Source organism: Rhipicephalus microplus, chromosome 6, assembly GCF_043290135.1.
Source record: "Rhipicephalus microplus isolate Deutch F79 chromosome 6, USDA_Rmic, whole genome shotgun sequence".
In the NCBI taxonomy this organism is placed as follows: domain Eukaryota; kingdom Metazoa; phylum Arthropoda; class Arachnida; order Ixodida; family Ixodidae; genus Rhipicephalus; species Rhipicephalus microplus.
In genome coordinates this window covers 134,860,780-134,882,413 of record NC_134705.1, presented here as the reverse complement: position 1 = coordinate 134,882,413, position 21,634 = coordinate 134,860,780, and the positions used below count along the sequence as shown (strand labels likewise).

At 43.7% G+C, this 21,634-nt stretch overlaps 1 protein-coding gene across 4 annotated transcripts in view; it reads left to right on the top strand.

The window, feature by feature from the left end:
• LOC119182180 (cystatin-2) overlaps window positions 1–15,841 on the top strand; it is a 38,834-nt gene extending 22,993 nt beyond the window's left edge. For 3 of the 4 annotated variants that reach the window (XM_075866639.1, XM_075866640.1, XM_075866638.1), the window contains 3 exons: window positions 7,399–7,684; window positions 9,955–10,059; window positions 15,575–15,841. In XM_075866639.1, coding sequence (XP_075722754.1) covers window positions 7,424–7,684; window positions 9,955–10,059; window positions 15,575–15,667 — 459 coding nt within the window. In that variant the 5' untranslated portion in view covers window positions 7,399–7,423 and the 3' untranslated portion in view covers window positions 15,668–15,841. The remainder of the gene's footprint in view (window positions 1–7,398; window positions 7,685–9,954; window positions 10,060–15,574) is intronic. The other variant, XM_075866641.1, reaches the window with a different exon arrangement.
• The last annotated feature ends 5,793 nt before the right edge of the window (window positions 15,842–21,634 follow it).

Sequence of the window (21,634 nt, the reverse complement as noted above, 5' to 3'; positions counted from 1 at the left end):
AACCGAAAATGCGTAAAGATTTGTCCAGCATATACAACGTACGATAGAAAGTCACTATCGACTTAACTTTATAACCTTCGTCCACTTAAAACCAAGTTGGAATAAAATGATAACAAAACTCAGCGTATCAAAATTTGTTCGGAAGGAGTACAAAAAGATTTGTAATTACAAAACAGACTGACATCATTCAATTTCATTAACATATGCTGTTGGCATTGCTTCGCTAATAGCAAAATATAGCAATGAACCCATTAGCTAGACGTGGTCTTTAGCTAGACAGCACTGACTGTGATTCAGGCATAAATATCATCCTATATATTTCAAGCTCCTATTTTTCTGTGTTGAGCTGTTGCCTTCAACTTAATACAATAGAACGGCAGCTACTCGGCTTCATTTAGTTATTTATTAGTTGACAATAATGTATGATTTGAATGTATTGCGGAAATCTATTATTTTCGCGTCCATATAAATCGATGTCTTAAAAGAACTTACAGATAACCACAAGGCAAGAAAAAGCACATCTCAATATTTCGCAATTATCTTTACAGCCTGTGAGAAAAGCTCAGTGAGTTGCGTACTGCGTCTTTTGAGCAGTAATAAAAAGAGCGTTTGGTGTTTTATGTTCACCGTGCGGCGTTCGCAAAACCTTCGAAGTGAATATCTGCCAAGCATCAATGCCCAGTGATAGGTCATCAATATACACTGAATAGCTAATCGTTGATCATTCAATATCCTATAAAATCTAGAAAAGTTTTTCTTGCGCTTCACAGGGCACAAATGCATAACTACGGCCAAGTAAGAACCAATGAATAGGCGATCGGTAACCGATGAAGAACCAATCAAGAGTTATCCAATGGTTTATCTATCATGGATCAATAGCCGATAGAAAAAGACAGAGAGATGCAAGAAAAGGCAAGGAGGTTAACAAGACGCACGTGCGGTTTACTACCCTGCACTGGTGGAAAGAATGAAGGGGAGAAAAGAGATTGACGAACGACCCGCTCGCATTTCGTTTTTCGGTTGTCCTTATAGGAAACGAGAACACTCGCAACTTCGGTCTATTTGCCCCGACAATTCGCCACGCAGCATCGCCAAACTAAGCGACTTTGCAGCCGTGTACACATTGCGAATATCCAGTACACAAAGCGCGTCACATATCTACGCTGCAGTTCACAGACACAAAAACACGGTCTTCTAGAGTCGCCCACAAGCACACCAGTACACCACAAAAATGTTTGTCAGGCTTGGCGATCCGTGCCTGTCGAGTGACGAGCGCAAGCAAGCGTTGGCATGATTGTGCAGCGAAACAGTGCGGTCTAAACAGAGTGACGTCAGAGCCCGCGGCAGAGACAGTGAGCAGGCCTAAAATTATCCAGGTGGTATTGGACGAGACCTGGTCGGCCGGTCTTATTTTGGACATTGTGGCAAAATGGAAACCATCCACGTTGACCACCCGCATCTTCGGGTATGTTTTAACCATCTTGCGTCGTCAATTGTTCAGTAATAGGCGAGCAGCATTTTATGCGGTTTTGTGCTCAGTGCAGCCATCTTTTTTTTTTTCACGAGTAGTTTTATTACTGGTGATTGGCTCTTCTTAGTGCGTCATCAGGCTAGACCCGAAATGTGCCACGGATGGCGCAAAATAGTTTCTTGCACCTATCTTATTTCTTGATTATTGAAGCACAGCTGTACGTGATACTGACGTGTGTCTTAGAAGTCTTAATGCAGTATTACGATAAGTACAGAACATTGCTCTGCATTTACATGTAGGTACTTGTTATTGTCTGTCTGTATTCTTTGCGTACGCTCCTTCATGAGCCTCTGTAGGAGCTGCCGTACCTGCAACTAAAATAAAGTTTCAAAACTAAGTTTTTGCGCTTCGATACCCTTTTGTATGCACTCAGTGTTCTTTTCATGTAAATTCACTTCCAACATACAGACTACATTTTGTAAACGGGAATGTGTACTTTAAAACGAAACTTTCAGCTAGTTCTACAGCGCGAAGACCATCAAATAGGAAGCTTTTATGCCTGTCATCTAGCCCAGCATATTACTCCTTCGTTCCGACTAGCTTTTCGCTAAAATTTATTCTTTGTTTAATTGTTCTTCGGTTTAAAAAACAGAAAAGAAAAACGATTACTTGATTTAAATTGATTAATACAGCTCTGAGAACTCTACTGCCATAAGTTTCACTATCATACGTTTATGATTAGCGGGGGATGCCAAGGTTGCCGTTTCATTTTCAAATTTCGCGCTGAAATCTCTGCGTATGACGTCGAAATTTTCAGAATGTGTTTATCCTGCTTTCATGACGATGGCTCGATCAAATTTTTCTAAACTTGGTATTCTGGTTCTATGACACTTACAAATGACAATGTATTTCAATTTCATTGCTTAAAAACTGCGTAAAACCCAGTAGACGCTTTCGAAATCTATGACATCATGTTGTTTGGTGCGGTAATCTCACGGAGGCGTATCCACCTGCAGTTGTTTTTTCGCGCGTTTTCCCTCTCACCAAATGTCAAGTAGTGGTAACAGCGGTGTTTTCAGGATGGGGAAATTCTATTTTAACAGGTGAAAAATCGTTTTCCTCTTTAGCGTTTCTTTAAGCAATGTGGATTCATTGCGACATATGAGCAATCAAGACTGTGCATGATTGGGACGCTAGTGTTCCAGTGCTATTGTGCTCCAATTCACCCACCCGTTCACCCAAAACGCATATTACGGTACATAGCTTTGAGAAAACATTTCGATGCCCATAAGCACAACCAGAAGAAGACGAAGCACAGGAGTGAGATCCGAAAGACACTCTTTTCCTGTGCTTCGTCTTTCTTCTTCTGTTGGAATTCTTCATCAAGCTGTTGCAAGTGCTACTTCATTGCCTGGCATGCACCGCCACTCTGGTAGCGTTCCGCCACGGCCTCACCTCCCTTAATGCCATTTGCGCGGGCATGCCATGGTGCTGGCAGACGATGCATCGTAGGGAGTCTACATGACCACTTTTAAATGTGAAGAAATTCTTAGCCAACTTCGGCGACTTTGAGCGTATTTATCTTATCTATCAATCTATCAATCAATCAATCAATCAATCAATCAATCTATCTATCTATCTATCTATCTATCTATCTATCTATCTATCTATCTATCTATCTATCTATCTATCTATCTATCTATCTGTCCATTTAGCCGCCAACGATTTTTAGCTCTCCTGGCCGTTGGGATAATGGTATCAATACCAAACTGGGTATGGCATAACATGACAATATGAAGAACATATTCAACTAGTCATAACATGAAAATCATGACATGTATGTCATGAATGTCGTTATTTAAATTTCATGGTCCTGCAGCTCTTGCGGTGGTTTCGTTCACATGGCGTATTAGAAAACTGGTATGGTATGACATGATTGCATGGCGAACACAAGCGACAGACCCTAACATGAAAATCATGCAATGCGTGTCATGTAACAGCATGACTATGTTCCACGCTGATGATGCTCTCGCGGCCGTTTCGCTAGTGTCAAATTACCAAATTTGGTATTACGGTGCGTGAATAGATGACGAAAGTATGTGACTGGTGCAAGCATGATAATCATGAGATGCGTGTCATGTAACAACATGACTACATGCCACGCTCATGATGCGCTGGCGGCCGTTTCGCTAGCTTCACTTATACCAACTTCGGTATTACGGGACGTGAATGAATGACGAAGCTTTGATACTGGTGCAAACATGATAAACATAAGATGCGTGTCATGTAAAAACATGACTACATGCTACGCTCCTGATGCCCTCGCAGCCGTTTCGCTAGCCTCAAATGTACCGAACTCGGTATTACGTGACGCCAATAGATGACGAAGGTGTGTGACGGGAGCAAACATGATCATCGTGAGATTCGTATCATGTGAGAACATGACTTCATGCCATAGTCAAGAAGCCAATACATTTCGACGTGACCCGGTGCGCGTGCTCGCCGGCGTTCATTTCGTCGCGTCACGCCAGGCACTGGTCCTGCCATATACTCGCAGGCACGCGCTGCAGTGCGTTGCTTTGACGCACGCATATTTCAGCGTGTCCGGCGTCCCTCCGTCACGAAGAGAGGGAGAAGCAGTGTTTCCTGGGTAACGCATCGGCGCGAAATGCAGCATGTCGCAATTCGCACCGGTTGCCGTTAGGCCACGCCAACGGACGCTGGTCACGCCTGGAGTCAGACTATAAGTGCTCGCGTTTTGCTGAAGTAACGTTGCTGTGCCCAGCGTGCACGCGCGTCAACGCTACATTGGAGTATATTGGGCCCTTCATGATGCGCTCGCGGCCGTTTTGCTAGCTCCACATATACCAAATCGGTGTTATGTGACGTCAATTTATGACAAAATCTATGACTGGTGCAAACATGATAATTCTGACACGCGTGTCATGTAGGAACATGACAACAGACCACGCTCATAGCGTGCTCACGGCTGTTTTGCTAGCTCCACATATACTAAATTTGGTACCACGTCGCGTGAATAGATGACGAAGGTAAACGACACATCCAACCAGGATAATCATGACACGGAAATCATGTGCGGCATCATTTAGTTCCACCTAGTAACGTTGTGCTGATTTTAAAGTTACATATCAACGTTTCTCATTCGTGCTTCGAATATCATCGATTCCCACTGTACGTGGGATTTGCCAATTTTTTTCAAGTAGGCTCCCTAATGCATCGCATGCATTCAACCTATAGAATGCGATGTACAGGACTGCGATCTCGTTCCCGCTTGACCTACTTACCGCAAACATTTATTAACCTCCTCTCACTCCCTCTCTCTATGCGACCGATTGAGCGCCAACGCTTCTCGCCTTCTCCCTGAGCGAGCGTCTGTTTTCATTGGCGTCGGCTGGTGTGGCAAAATTGTGCTGCATAACGGCTGGACGGTGAAGGGTAATGTTTGTTTGGATGGGAGGGGGGGACAAGTGGCACACTGGCACTTGAAGTAGATAACAGCTGGTGTTGCATTTGTCCTCCCCCTTCTGCACCCTCCTGCCGATGACGCCCACGTTTGTTTGGTCGCCCTCGTGCAGCTTCACTCTCGCCCCTCAAATCATATGACCTGCGTGACGCTTATACTACATCCACTACTGCTGCTGCTACTACGGTGATGATGAAGACATTACAGCTTAGGCTAAGACAGCTTCATTGCAATCATCATCATCATCATCATCATCATCATCATCATCATCATCATCCAGACTACGCCCACTGCAGGGCAAAGGTATCTACGATGTTTCGCCAGTCAAACCGGTCATGTGCTTTGTGCTGCCACTATTGTACCCGCAAACTTCCTAATCTCCTCTGCCGGCCAAATCTGTTTCCCCGTCGCGCATTTGTTTTGTTTTTTTTTCTGCAATCTAGTCATTTACGCTTAGTGACCAGCGACCAGCCTGCCTATGCGCTACGTGCCCTGCCAATATTCCTTTTAAATTCGATGCATTTTTAGCGAAGTTCAGCGACTTTGAGCGCATCTATATATCTATCTATCTATCTATCTAGCTATCTATGTGTCTATCTATCTATCTATCTATCTATCTATCTATCTATCTATGTGTCTATCTGTCTATCTATCTATCTATGTGTCTATCTGTCTATCTATCTATCTATGTGTCTATCTGTCTATCTATCTATCTATCTATCTATCTATCTATCTATCTATCTATCTATCTATCTATCTAGCAGCCTACGACTTTTAGCTCTCCTGGCCGTTTCGACGATTGTAGCGATACAAAACTTGGTATGGCATAACATGACTGTATGAAGAACATATCTGACTAGTCATAACATGAAAATCCTGACATGTATGTCATGAATGTCATGATTTACATTTCATGGTTATGTAGCTCTTGCTGTGATTTCGTTCACATGGCATGTTGCAAAACTGTACGGTACGACATGATTGCATGGTAAACACAAGTGACAGACTCTAACATGAAAATCATGACATGCGTGTGATGTAACAGCATGACTACATGCCACGCTCTTGATGCGCTCGCGGCCCTTTCGCTAGCGTCACATATACCAAATTCTGTATTACTGTGCGTGAATGGTGCTGAAGGTATGTGACTGGTGGAAACATCATAATCATGAGATGCGTGTCATATGAAAATACGACTACATGCCATAGTGAAGCCGCCAATACATCTCGACATGATGTGGTGTGCATGATCGTCAGCGTTCATTTCGAGCGGACCGGCGTTGCCCCGCCAAGCGCCGGTCTTGCCATACACTTATAGGCGCGCGCCGCGTTGCGTTGCTTTGACGCATGCGCATTTCAGCGCATCCGGTGTCCTTCCGTCACGAAAAGAGAGAGACGCAGTGTTGTCTGGGTAACGCATCGGCATAGAGTAATGTTACTCTGTTGCATTGGCGCGCAATGCAGCATGTCTCTTTTCGCGCCGGTTGCCGTCGGGCCGCGCCGATGGACGCTGGTCGCGCCTGGTGTCAGACTACGGAGTGTTCACGTTTCGCTAACGTAGCGTCGCTGTGCCCAGCGTGCGCGCTCGTCAACGCTTCATTGGAGTATATTGGGCCCTTCATGATGCGCTGGCGGCCGTTTTGCTAGCTCCATATATAGCAAACTTGGTGTTCCGAGACGTCAATGGTGACGAACTATGTGACTAGTGCAAACATGATAATCGTGACACGCGTGTTATGTGGGAGGAACATGACAACATACAACGCTCATAGCATGCTCGCGGCCGTTTTGCTAGCTGCACATATACTAAAGTTGGTATCACGTGGCATGAATAGATGAAGGTATACGACACATCCAGACATGATAATAATGACACGGTAGTCATGTGCGGCATCATTTACCTCCACCTCAAAACGTTGTGCTGATTCAAAGTGACATATCAAAATTTCTAATTCATGCTTCGCATATCATCGATTCCCACTGTACGTGGGATCTGCCATTTTTCTTTCTTCCGATTTCAACTATGACATCTCTAACCCCCTTTGTTTGTTTGTTTTTCGCTCACTGTGCTCTCTTTGCGACAATAAATAAGTATAATTCCCGAGTATTGCTTAACGACCACTCTATTGTCCGCATGACTAACATTTGCGAGCGTCATCTTCGGTATATAGCCGATGTCCGAAATGTTCCTTTTGCTTTCCTTACAAACTGAATGTTTGAATGACAGGAACTTGATAGGCGCAAGGCCCAGATTGGTAACCAGGCTGTAACCGTCGCTTGTCTATGCCACACAAAAAATAGCATAGCTGAGTGTGGAGTAGTAGTGGCGATGGCAGTGGGTTATTTGCTGCCATGAGGTGGTAGATACACCTGCTGTAGGACAGGGTATGTTTCGATGAAAATAAAGTGTAACCTTAACCTTTACGGTGTGTATCGGTTTCAGAACCTGTTGAAAGCTTTCAGCTGCCATGATGGCGATCAAGCAGACCTGCTTGCTTCTGGTGGCTGGTTTGTGGACAAGCGCCTTGCTGGGAAGTGGCTATACCGGTTCAACGATGGTGGGAGGCTGGACCGAGCAGAACCCCCAGGGAAGCCCCAAGTACTTGAAGCTTGCCCACTACGCAGTGTCCACGCAAACAGAGGGCGAGACAGTATACAACACGGTCGTCAACCTCACTAACGTCGCCACTCAAGTTAGAGCGGACCATTGCTTATTTCTTTGTTTGTTTGTATGTTTATTTGTTTACTTGCCGCTTGTGCGACCCGAAATCAGGCCCGTGTACACGAATATTGTGAGATACAATTTACCTTAAAGAGATCCTAAAGTACTCCGAGTTCAGTGCCGAACTCGGAGTACTTTTCGGAGTGCTTTTTTCGGAGTACTTTTTCAAGTTCGGAGTGCCGAACTCGGAGGACCGAGGGAGTCGTTTCTCTTGTGGTTTTGGCTACTCTTTCTACGGGCTCTATTTCTTTCTAGCTGCCTATTTCGTTATAAAATCCCCGGAAAATGCCAGGACTAAGCGTAGAGTCCAGCAGGACTTCGCGCTTTCTCGCTACGCGCTTTCGTTTCCGCTTGTGCAGTTGGAAGCTTACTAAATGAAGTGAAATCAGTTGATCGCAGACAATAGTCATGCGAGACAAGAAGGAAAGGGTGGGTGACTGCATGGTAAAGCAGGTTGGAGACAATACACAACTGACATCTCTCGTATGTATGTGGACCAGTCTAGGGTACGTGCTCTAATGAGGTAACGTGAATCAGCGTTCCGAAGTCACTATGCGCGCCTAAACGACGAGAAACACGAAGAGAGAATAACTCGCTTGGTTTTGTGTTGTCAGAGGCATTTTACGGACCCTATAAACAATAACTTTAAGACTGGTGCTGCACTGTATAAATATGAATATGGTGCTTGTCGTGGTGAGAAACTCTTGAGTATGGCCAACCATCCAGCGCATTTATCTCATTGAAGCGAAAGCGCCAAAGTCGTATACAAAACACGATTCTAGTAACAAAATGACCAGAACTTGACCAGAACAAAAAAAAATAAAGGCAGAGTGTGATCAAAATTGTACAAATCTTTTGTCTTAAAATTAAGTACAGGGAGGTGAATAATTTTCAGTCAATATTTAGTGTAATCTCGCGAGTGCTTAGAAGTGCTTAGAAGTGCATCCGTCAGGTCTCGTCAGAATTACCGTCATTGGTGCATTCACTCAGCGTAATCGGCAACATTTCATAAGCAGCGTGACTTTTGACTGTGGAGCGCAATCATTTGCGCTATGATTGTCCGAACGCGAGCGCCGTATTAACTGTTCCTGCCCGCAAAGTTTCATCTAACGCTGATAAAATTGTCGTTCCTGGGAGCAGTTCGTCGTCGCCAAGTAATGATGGTTTTTGTTAGTTTCCTCAACTTGAAGTTTGTGACCTTTTATTTTTCACAACTAAACACAATATCAAATGCGTTTTTCTGTTTTTGTCTTGTTTTTTGTCACACGTAGTGACAAGCCCCTTCTTACGTCAACACTTCAGCGTTTCCGTTTACTTTTGTACAATTACTTCCTTTACCGGCATAATTTTCTAATCTATGTGCCACATGCATGAACTGAATGAATAATAAAAACTCGCATGGTTCCTTATGTATTTGCTTAAGACGACCCGAGAGCGAAATCCATGCTACTCGTTTCCTCCTAAGTATTGATCCTCCCCCGCTCCCTTCCGATAGCTTCCTGCACTTAGCGTGATTCAGCATTGCCTCCAAAATAGGAGGCATTGCAAGCTTTCCGCACTTCTCTTTGGTTTTCGCTGCATCCGTGAGAGGCCCGCATTCGGGTGACGCTGTCGTTTGTGATGTCATCGTGTGACGCCGCGTCGTGGCACGTCAGAATGCTGTCATGGATGGCGTCACCCATAGTGCTGATCTGAGCCAGTATGGCGCATTTCATTGACGTCATCGCGTGACGCTCTTTTACATCATTGGAGTTGAGGGCGACAATCAATTTACGTGTTTCAAGAGGTGCTTAAGGCTTGTGCCGGCGACTAGCCACCACCGTTCGTCCGGAGTGTCTGCAGCAGTTTCCAAAACCATTGAATATGCTCCGACACCTTAAAACATAATTTAATGTTGTCCTCTTTGGTGTTTTCGCTCTATGTGCCCCATAGGTAATGCTCGTTTTAAAATTATTACCTTAATGTTCTTTAAACAAGCCCGATATCTCGCCTTTTTCAAGGGTCCGCCTAGTTGTTCGGTGATTTCCGGTTCTCTGGCTCATTGCATATATAGACGCGGATTCTGATCCAAGAAGCGGCTATAATGCATATCGGCTGATGAGAGCGCAACGCAAGAATACTCCAGGGATATCCTTTACGTGCCCTTAAAGAATGCGTAGTTGCCTAAATTAATCCATAACCTTTTCCCTACAGTGCCCCTCATGACTGATTGTGTATATTGAGTATGTTAGCCCATATGACCAAAAACAACACCTCTTCACCCTTACATTTGTGCAGGTTGTTGCTGGCGTGAACTACAACCTGACCTTCACTACGGCGCCGACAAGCTGCAGGATCGGTCAAGTGCAATATTCGGCCACTCAATGTCCTCCAGCCGGACCGGTAAGCTAGCAAGCCAGTGCGCTTCTAAATCAAGGACCTATACCCGCTTCACACTGCATAGACAAAGCTGAAAAGCTATACGCAAATCTCACTCAAGCATACTTCGTCGTGTAAGGAGTCGTTTCTGTATATCTTCTAAGCTTTCTATGGCATGAACGGGCTTCGTGAATCAAGATCCAACCTAATTGAGTGCAAGCTTACCTCAAGTCTATTGTTTGTTACGGCCACGCTTGAATCCCAAGCGCTCGTGCACCCCGTGTGTTTGCATCCCTCGGAATTGTCTGTAATCCAATCGTTGAGCTGCATCAGCTGAACTCAGCCGGTTATTATCCGCTATGCCGTTTACCTATAGTTCGAGTTGGCGACGCCATTCTTGTAACAATCACGCATGTTCTGTCATTTAATTGCGCACTTTAACTGTGTAGGTTTCACAGCGTACGCAGCTATAATAGCGGTTGCGCATGTGTCATGCCCGTACGTTCTTTGCCTGTTGTGCATAGATTCAATGTCTCGTTTCAAGTAATGCTTAAAGGGACTACGCGCAGGGGAATCCACTTTCTCTGGTGTCCCATTCGCAAGCCAGTTTTCGTCACCATCTAACGAGGTGCACCGTCATTACACGTTGAAGTCTGAGACGTGTAAGGTTTAGTGATATATCGATAGTTCAGGTTTAGTTCAGATTGAGGTATCACGTTTCTATAGAGGACATGAAAGCCTGCCAGCCCTTTTTTTAATAATACAGATGACAGTTTATGGCACGGTGTAGCAGCGCAAGTGTTGTTCTGCACGAACAATTTGAAGAGCATTTCACTCATTTTGACATGATTTATATGGTGGTTTTAGGGCTTTAAACTTTACATATCAATCTATCAATCAATCCATCAATAATCAATTTAACACAACAGCGTTAAAGAGTTTACTTCGCCAAAACTGCGCCGTCAGCGTCGATGGTTGCGAGAGAAAATCCTAATCTTGTCATTGACCGATAAATCGGCAAAGGTGAAAATTAAAGAAACATCGAAAATGTTTGGTTCGACCAAAAATTAAACCCAGGCCTAAGTTTTTTTCTTGCTTTTTTGAAGCGTTAGTAACATTGCGTGGCCGAAGCGTAGAATTGTGCCAGGCTTCGAAACATGTGAAGAAGACAGGGTAGGGCGAAACATGAAGAAAAAATCGCGTTTTGTTTTCTTGTCCATTTCTAAAGGGTTGCCCTGTGTGCATACTATCCACATTCATTATTTTCCAAAACAGCAGTTTTTCGTGGCTCATAACTAGTTTTCCCGAAAGCAAGTAAAGAATGGAAAGGCACCCTAGCGCAAGCCCTTCGTATGTGCTCTGTTCTTACGGCCTCCCATTTCTGTAAAAACATATGATGATGATGATATGTGGGGTTTAACGTCCCAATACCACCATATGATTATGAGAGACGCCGTAGTGGAGGGCTCCGGAAATTTCGACCACCAGGGGTTCTTTATCGTGCACCCATATCTGAGCACACGGGCCTACAACATTTCCGCCTCCATCGGAAACGCACCGCCGCAGCCGGGATTTGATCCCGCGACCTGCGGGTCAGCAGCCGAGTACCTTAGCCACGAGATCACCGTGGCGGGGCTCTATAGAAACATATATAAAAATCTTCAAGTAGTAAAGTAAGAATGCTTGTCTAGAGTCAGCTGCGTATAGAAAACTGTCAGGTAACTTTTAAGGCACTACGATGACACTGTGTGCCTTTATATTCACACTTCGTCTTCAGAGCGCATCGCTTCGAACACTTCCCAGTCGTAGCTTTATTGTGTTTGTCGTGCTTGTCAGTAAGCCTAAATACTGGCGGTAAAAAAGGTTTTCAGGAAGAGTGAATTTCACCGCAACCCATAGAGTTGTCTCGTTAATGTGAATAAATGTTAGTGGCGCACTGAGCCGCTGAACCAGCAAGCACTTCATTGTTGAACTCCTCTGCTTTTTGAGCGTCCTTCGAGGCGAATCACGTGCATCAGACAACGAGTATGCTGTGATAGACGAGCGTTATTTGCGATGCAATTAGAGTGAATAGCGCGTGAGGGCAAGCCGGTTTAGAGAGAGAGAGAGATGGTATGAAGAAAGGCTAGAAGGTTAACCAGAAAGCAAGTGTCTGGTTTGCTACCCTGCATTGGGGAAGGGGAAATGGACCCGGTGTAAGTGTTGAGTTAATGGGAATGGAGTCGCAGAGTTTCTGCTGTCTCTTTTTGAGGTTTAGAATCTTAAGTATGGGGACTTTGGCTATTGTTCTTGCATTTATTGATGACAGTATCACACGAGGCGAAATTCTGAAGTAGTTAGAATTGAAGCCAGACCAAGCTAGAGTCTATATACTGGAAAACATTGACCACGCTCCATGGTGACATCTCACATGACATCTCACAAAAATAAAGAAGCAACACAAGCATTACAAGAGGCTCCAAAGTAAAAATATGGCAATGGGAACAATTACCAAGCTTAGAGCTACTAGATAAGGTAGGCAAATAGTGTTTGGTGGCAAAGTGTGATCACTTTTTACCGTTTTCTAATTTTCAACTCGACTATCTCAAAGTCGTGTTTTTTTTATTTCTTAGGTACCATCATTTTCAATGTTTTTCAGGATAGCCAGTTCATTATGTTTTCTTGTATTCGGCATAAGTGCATACAGTTTTAATGTAAAATTGAAGTAATGCACTTTGGAGATTTTGTAAAGTTTCGTATAAGCCCAAAGGTGAACCCAAAAGTTTAGTCCCAGTGGTCAACATTCACAAAAATTGTATTATTATCCAGATTTTCTTATTTAAACTTCAGTAAAAAAAGAATAGAAAATTTAGAAAAAAAAGATGCATAGCTTCTGCGAATATTCTTTCTATTCACTGAGAAAGCGGTAACTCAAAATGACCAGAAATGCATGGGACGTGTAGGGCTTACACAGTGCCTTCAAATGTACAACAAGTGGTGTTTTGAAGGCGCACCTGTTACAAAGCGCTCAGCTATATTTAACCATCATCAGCTGCTGCAAAAGAATCCACAAAGGTAGCAGCCGCGTATTTTCGCGTGTTTCCTTACGAACGCGTATTGGACCCCTCCCCGGCCGCAAAAGGAAAGGTTATGGCGGAGTGGGCATTTGACAACTGCATATGCATTAGGCCTTCCAGGATAGTTTGAAACAGCCAGTTTAACCCTCACATGAATTCGTCTTCTGGTGTCACGGTTGAGGCATGCACCGAGAACCGAAGCTAGGCTACCGATTGCGCACAGCTCAATGCGTACTGGTCCCAGCACGTTCTACTTTTGACGACGCAGCTTTTTTTCTTCAGCATTCAGACAAAAAAAAGTTTTAAGGATTTAAAAATTTAGGTTATAAGTTGTTATAGAGTTATAAGAGGCAGCGTTCTAATAAGAGTGACGAGGTATTATAATTATCCGAATACAGAAAAGTAATCGTTTCGACCGCACACGTAGTTGATAAACTTGCTCATAAACAGATGCTTGTGACGCCCTACTCAGAGTAATTGTATATATCAAAACGAAAAGCCCAACTAGTTACATTCAATTCATCCTTGATATAAATGCGCACAGTAAACAAAGCCAAAACAAACAGAACACAAAGGCCTCATACAATGTAAGTTTTCTGCCTACTGGGATGCTTCCAAATTGAACACACCTTAATCTGGGACTGCTATAATTATCGATTTTCATCAATTACTGCACCCTAGCACACACAGTCACTCTCTCTATTACAGAGCGCATGGCCTATATGTTATTAAACTATATTTTTAATCCTCATTATCGTGTTTGCATGCTGCTCGCCGATATAAAATATTAGACGAAAATACTTGCTACTCACAATAACTTGCTTTAGAGCGGTGGTGGTACTGGTGATAATGCTGCTACATGAAGCTTGAGCCCGGCGAAATTCGGCGAAAATTCCACAACATGTGGTCTCTTTTCTCGGGAGCACAGGAGTTCACGAACGGAGGTGGCGAAAGAGGCTTATTTTAAAGATTTCCTCAAAAAGTTCATCTCGATTCCCACAATTATTGACAACACTGTCTGCGTGACGTTATGTTTAGCATGTCAACGGAAATGACGCAGCTGATGGCATCACTACTTCGGCCACTAACGCGTTTATTGAACTAACTACTTTTATTGTTTACTACTTTTATGTTTAACTACGTTTATTGCACTATTGTATTAACTACATGGCAACGGCGATGGTGTTTAGCAAGGGAAAGCTTCCTTCCCTTCTATGAGGTGTCTGGCCATCGCGTCGCTTGTCTGGTCTTCAAATTTTTCATACTATGCGCCGGAGGGATCAGTATACGACTTCCGGTTCTTACCAAATAGCTCATCATACGTAGACAGTGCGCTCGGTTGGGTTCTGGTTTCGGTTGTTTCCTTTTTGCCTATTAAATAATATTTTCTAATTTTTTTAGCATTTCAGTTTGGCTCATGGCAAGAGTGTCTTAGTAACATAAAAACACCATTACATGAACATGGTCTAAAAATGGGCCGACTTGGTCTTCAAGTGAAAATTAATCCACTTCGCACACCCCTTGACCCATCCTTGCATACGCTATGCGAGTAAGCGTATATTCACAGTCGTGCGTAGGATTCGTCACAAAAGGTTGAGGGAAGGCAAAACCTCAACGCAGCACCCCCCCCCCCCCCCTCTATTGGTGGAATCCAAAGTACTACAACATGGGTCACAATGCATGAAAAATAAAAAGAAAATTGGGTGACATCGCGTTTTTCACGATGGCCTACTTTTGATCCTTCTTGAAGATGGATAGTAAACAGTTCGCGGAATGCAGCATCAGAACCTTCGAGCGTAGCTATAGTAAAAAAAAAATGCTTGGCAATAACTAAGGCGAACAATGGGGCAGGCTTTGCGTCCCCACCTTCTTAGGTTATTAGAGGGGGGCAGCTCTCTCTCTAGGGCCCACATGCGTATGCTTGTCCACGTACCTCACTTAATACAGCCTGTCACACAAGTATCTAAAAAAAAAGATGATTTCGCTTGAAATTCATTGCCCATTTCGGAGGACTCTTTCTTACACGCACTCGCATGGACCAATAAAACTTGCTGCTTGGTGAGTTGGTTCATACTTGGTAAGTACCTTTGATTGCGCACTTCTACACTAAAGGACACCGCAGACGCAGAGGAGCGCAAACTGCGCTCGTCCATGTTTGCCGCGTCCTTTTGTTGCAAGTGCGCAACTACAGTTACCTACCACGCATGGACTCGGGACACACTACTGTATTCGAGCTGTTCAGGATGCTAACAGGTCAAATGCGATTGAGGAACTACATGAAGTGACCTGGTGCACTTAGTGGATGATGGGAAAGTAGCACCCCTGGTTATGAACGTGCATCCAAAGCACGTATCGATCCTCTCGTGACTCGGCAGAGCAGTGACTTTACAATAGCGAAGTCTTATCACAACGCTCCAATATTCCCACCTCATCATCGTGTATTATCACATGTACTCACTGAACAATTTTATTTCCCACGACAGGTGAACGGGAAGTGTTCGGCAATCGTCTACGTTGTTCCTTGGATGAACACGACCCAAGTGACCAGCTACACATGTTCCGGCGCAACAAATTGAGAGCCACAAAGTCAACGCCAAAGCTACCTACATGTAACAAGCCCAAAGAAAAGTAACGTGTGGTCCAAATCAGAACAAATAAGAAATTTGAACAAATACTGTTTTCTTTATTTGCGAATGACGTGCGATCAATTACTGAACAGAACAAAAATAAAGCCGGACTCAATATTCTGATTTGTCGTGGTTTTTCTTTATTCTAGCTGCTGGGACCGACAATGCAGTGCCTAATGACATATTCACTACCCTGCACATACAATATTTCCGGATGTTAGTGCGTGCACCCGTATAAGCATAACAGTGCAAGCACAATAACTCTTATGCGTGTGCAGAAGCAGAATCTACCCGTCGTGTTTATATATATATATATATATATATATATATATATATATAGATGTGAGATCTAACAGACAGTAATGCCAAGGAATGTACAGGGGAAGTTATTAGAACCAATGGAATGTAAATTAGAAAGAACAGTGGATGAAAAAATAACCAGCCGTGAGCAGGAATCGAACCTACGACCTTCGAACAACGCGTTCGATGCTCTAACCACGGAGCTACCACAGCGGCCTTCCCATATATATATATATATATATATATATATATATATATATATATATATATATATATATATATATACATATATATATACGTGTGCGTGTGCGTGTGCGTGTGCGTGCGTGCGTGCGTGTGCGTGCGTGTGCGCGTGCGTGTGCGTGCGTGCGTGCGTGCGTGCGTGTGCGTGTGTGTGTGTGTGTGTGTGTGTGTGTGTGTGTGTGTGCGTGCGTGCGTGCCTGCGCGCGCGCGCACTTTAACGGGAGAAACGACTTGGCACTGGTGCTTTCAGAAACGAAAAATGATTTGACAGTCTTGCCCAAACGGCTCTTTCGCATGAAAGCTCTATTGACCATCACCACCAACCTTATAAATATGAAGTTAAGGTAGCTCTTTCTCCGCTATCGGTCACATTTTTTATTCCGTTTACCGCGCTTTATTTTACCATGTATGCATCACCAACTGGCCCGAACTCCTACTCTAAAGACCACGAGCTGTATAACCTATGTTGTACTTAGTACCGAAATCTGCACGTGTATTCGGTGTAGAGCAGAATTTGTAGTCGTATCGTTACCTTTCGGGATACACGGCGTACAATGGGGCTGCCGAGAACAGATATGCCGGTTTTAAGTTTGCGGAAGAATACTCCTATTCATTTTGTCACTGGCGTTGCTGGTTTGGAGAGGAGGATTCACCCTTCACTCGCCCCGAAACGTTTATATTTTGCATGTTTGTATATATACGCACACGTGCAAACGCACCAATGAACCTACATATAAAGTATGATTGAACTCCGCCAACAACAACAAAAAACTTTGATGGCTACGCATCAGCGGTGGGTCAACCGAAGTTAGTTAACTTGGTGGCATAGCTCGGCGAAATTGTAGGTCAACAAACAAAAAAGCGTCCATGTGCCTTTAAATGGAGCCTAACTATTCCAACTGTGGGAAACTAAGCCTAATTCGTCCCAACAAGCCCTGTTGTATCATGTGACATCGCAGCGCAACAATCGAATCATGAAGCTAATGAGCCAAAAGGGTCGCGGACGTTTACGTTAACATATTTTGAAATAATTTCCTAACACCAAGGCACAATCACGGAGCTTAGTGGAAATATAGTATATGCGATGAATAGTTTGGACGGACGTATGTCGTTCCCAGCACATCAGAGAGTAACTATCTAAATGAGGACTTCGAGAAGGGAGGTGATTAAAACGAGGTCCAGAAGCCTGAAGACGAGGTCCAGCTGTTCGTCAAGGACAGTTGTACAGTGCACGGCAAACGGCGAGGGCTCGCTGCCTCCTCTCTGACCACCCATTGGTTCAATACACTCATTGGCTCATTTTACCAGCACATTGTTGTGGTGACTACTGTATGTACCAGGACACCATCAAACCTGCTGGCGACCCCTGGACGTCTTAGGGATTAGCCACAAGGAAACAAGACGACGAAAAACACGCCCTTTGCTAGTAAGATGTTCGGAAACATGTTTTGAAGATTCAAGGCCAAAATAAAAGGAATTGAAGCACCAGAAAAGGAATAACAACCGCAACTCTGGCACCACAAGCCCCATGGAGGCCGCCATCTTGTGAGGGACACAGCTTTGATGAGAGGAATTGAGCATAACTTCGCTTCCAGGCGTCGAAAGACGACAATTCCGGTATCGTTGAGACCGTAAAAATACGGAGATAGCATAGGGAAAAACCCCGAGCGCAGGATACCAGGGAGAACGCGAGAAATTGCAATTCTTCTCAAAGGAGCTCCATAGTTGCTAGACCCCCACATCCGTCCACGCTAGGGGCGACCGCTGGACATTTAGAGATTGAACTACAGGAAAAAAAAAACAACGAAAAACCCGCCCAAGTTCTTGTGAGATGTTTGGAAACATGTTTTGAAGATTCAGGGCCAAAATAAAAGGAATTGGAGCGCCGGAAAAAGAATAACAACCACAATTCTCGCACCTCATTCCCCCATGGGGGCCGCCATCTTGTGTGCGACAGAGCATTGACGAGAAGAATAGAGCATAACTTCGCTTCCAGGCGTCGGAAGACGATAATCTTGGTACCTATCGAACCATAAAAATACGAAGATAGTACAGGGAAAAACCCCGAACGCACGACACAAGGAAACGCGAGAATTCGCACTCTTTCACAAACCGGCTCCACAGTTGCCAGACCCCCCCGTCTGTCCACGCCATCTTTGGCAAAATTACTCCCACAGTGGGATACATTCAAAAAAAAATCATGCCAAATGCACAGGCGAGCTCCTCAATTCACCAGGCGAACCCTCGTCACAAGCCACTGACTGAGGGAAGGTCGGAATCACAGGCAGGCTGCGCATCTCAGCAGGCAACTCCTCGGCACAAGCCACCGACCGAAGAGCGGAAGAAAGAGAAAACGGCCAAGAAGATCAAGACGAAGGAAGGCAGGCAGGAACGCTCTGACGACACCTCACAAAGCGGAACCAAACGAAAGATCTCACCCACCATGGCCAACGTTCCATGGTTCGACGCAGAGGACAACGACAAAGAAGAAAAAACAGGAGCAACATCACAGGAGCCCCAAGAACCGAAAGACTCCTGGGAAGACACTTCCGACAATGAAGAACTAATGAGTCAGGAGCACTTTCCACGCCTTAAACCAAATCCCACCGATGAAGAACCTCCTGTTCAACACGAGGAGAAACAGCATGACAAAATCACCTTGCTTACCAGAGTCGCCAGAGCTGATAAGGCCATCATGAAAGCGCTCATAAAAATAGCGACAAGCACCGGCCAAAATGAAGAAGTAGCAGCACAAATCGACAATGTTCTATCCGAACATTCCAAGCTCAAAAAAATCATAATAGAACAAGGCCAAGAGATCGCATTCCAAAGAGGGAGGATCTCTGAGTTGGAAAAACGAGCCACACAAAATAAGGAGCGAGAAGAAAAGGAACAGGCAATGGCACTCCAACCTCCCGTCATGGTAGAGGAGAGGAAATCATACGCTTTGGTTCTCACTTCTGACACCATGGGGAAGCGCGAGATGGCAGAACTGATCAAGAAGAAGATCAACCCCACTGATTTGGGCCTCCCAGACGCTACAATGAAGGAGGGAAGACAGGGAATAATTCTAACAACAGCATCGAAAGAATCATCTGGCAAACTAGAGAACCACCTTCGAGCAAGGACAGAATTCCAACAACTAAAAGTAAACAAACCTAAAGAGAACAGGTTCAATGTCAAAGTAGTTGGGGTCGACGAAGAACTGGTAAATGACGCACTCCCAGAACGCTTAATAGAGCAAAACAACCTCCTGTGCAACCCCGATGACATTCTGGTAAAAAAAACATGGAGGGGCAGGCAGGGAGTAACTTTGGTTCTTGCCCTTAACAAGACAGGATACAACGCACTCAAGGGACGGAAACAAATCAACATCGGCTGGAATAGATGCCCTATATTCGAACACATCTTGCTTCCTCGTTGCTCCAGATGCGCACAGAACGGACATACACGTTTTGACTGTCAAGAACCCCTCCGCTGCTCCAACTGCGGGCAAAGGGGACATAGGCAGGACCAATGCAATGAGGACCCCTTCTGCAGAGTATGTGAGATTGAGCGCCACCCGGGCAATAGAGCCCACTCTATGATGTCTTGGCAGTGTCCTGTCTACCAGGACAACCTGGAAATTGAGAAGAGGAAAATTCTAGCCCGACTGAACTAACGCATCCAGCACTAACCTATTTTATTTTATTTTATATATATATATATATTTTTTTTATTCTCCCATTACCTAACCTACATCTATTTTCTCTACATTAGAAACATGGCTTACAAGTTGAACAGAAAGCCCTCTCTCACCTCACTCCACATAATTCAGGTTAACTTGGCACACTGTATGAAAGCAAACGAAGCACTAAACATACAACAGCACATAATACAACATGATATTTCAATAATACAAGAACCATACTATTACAAACATAGGTTATAGGATTTCCCATAAAACACAAAATAATAGCAAGTCCCTCACCAAAAACAGCCATTACCATTCACAATCCAGACATTCAAGTTTTTCCCACATACATATCCAACACAATTATAATGGTAAAGATAAAATGGAAAAATAATAGTTTCACAATAATAAACACATATGCACCACCAAAAGAAGAAATAGAGATAACTCTTAACACTATTGAATCATTAATGGAAACTGATGATCCAACAATAATAGCAGGGGACTTCAACTCATCCAACACAACATGGGGCGGGCCGCAGAATAATGCCAGAGGAGAAGTATTACTCGAATTTATCACTACTAAGGACCTAAAATTAATGAATTCACCCGACAGTCCCCCAACTTTTGAAACAGCAAATGGCAAAAGTTGGATCGATGTTACCCTTACAACTTCCCAACTTTCAAATTTTTTAACTGATTGGAAAGTTCTAGATGAAATAAATCACAGCGACCACAAATATTTATCATACAACCTATTCGAACAAGAATACGAAAAAATTAAAAAACTAACTAAGAATGGAGAGCTCAAGATATTGGAAATATTAAAATCAGACCCTTGGCTCATCGAAACTTCAAATGAAGATATCAATTCTGTGACACGGTTAAATCACGTTATAACGCACTTCTATCAGAAAATCAATAAGCTGAAAGGCAAATTTTCAAAATACGTAAACAACACCCATAGCACCTCCAACAAATGGTGGACTCCACAACTGGAAATAGAACGGAAAAAAGTAAGGGCACACAGAAGGCGATATCAGAACGCTCGTGGAGAAATAAGAGAACACTACAGAGACATATACCTTAAAAATCTGGCAACATATCAGGAAAATTTAACAAAAGCACGGAATTCTTCTTGGAAAGAATTTTGCGGAAGCATCTCGAAAAACAATCCTTTTTCCTTACCATACAAAATAGCAGCAGACAAACTCAAAACAAAAACCCTCCTAGGGTCTATTCAAAAGGAAGATGGAACTCGAACATCAACACTCAGTGAAACAATCGAACTAATCATGACCACCTTGTTCCCCACAGGTGAAAATACAACACAATCACCGAATCCTAATGAACACACTACAGAAGATTCAATTAACGCAACTAGCAATGACCTACCATTTACAGAGCTCGAAGTGGATTCTGTAATACACAACCTTAAGAAAAATGTCACCCCCGGCCCAGATAACTTAACAACTACTTTTATTCAAATACTATACACTTATCATAAACAATTCTTCATAAAAATTTTTAATGCAGCCCTTAAATTCGGCCACTTCCCAGTGGTGTGGAAAAACTCAAGAATAATTCTTATTCCAAAAAAAGAACTGGACAAAAACAATCCTAAACCTAATCACTTTAGACCCATAGCTATCAATTCCATTTTCGGAAAAATATTAGAAAAACTAATAAACGATCGTATA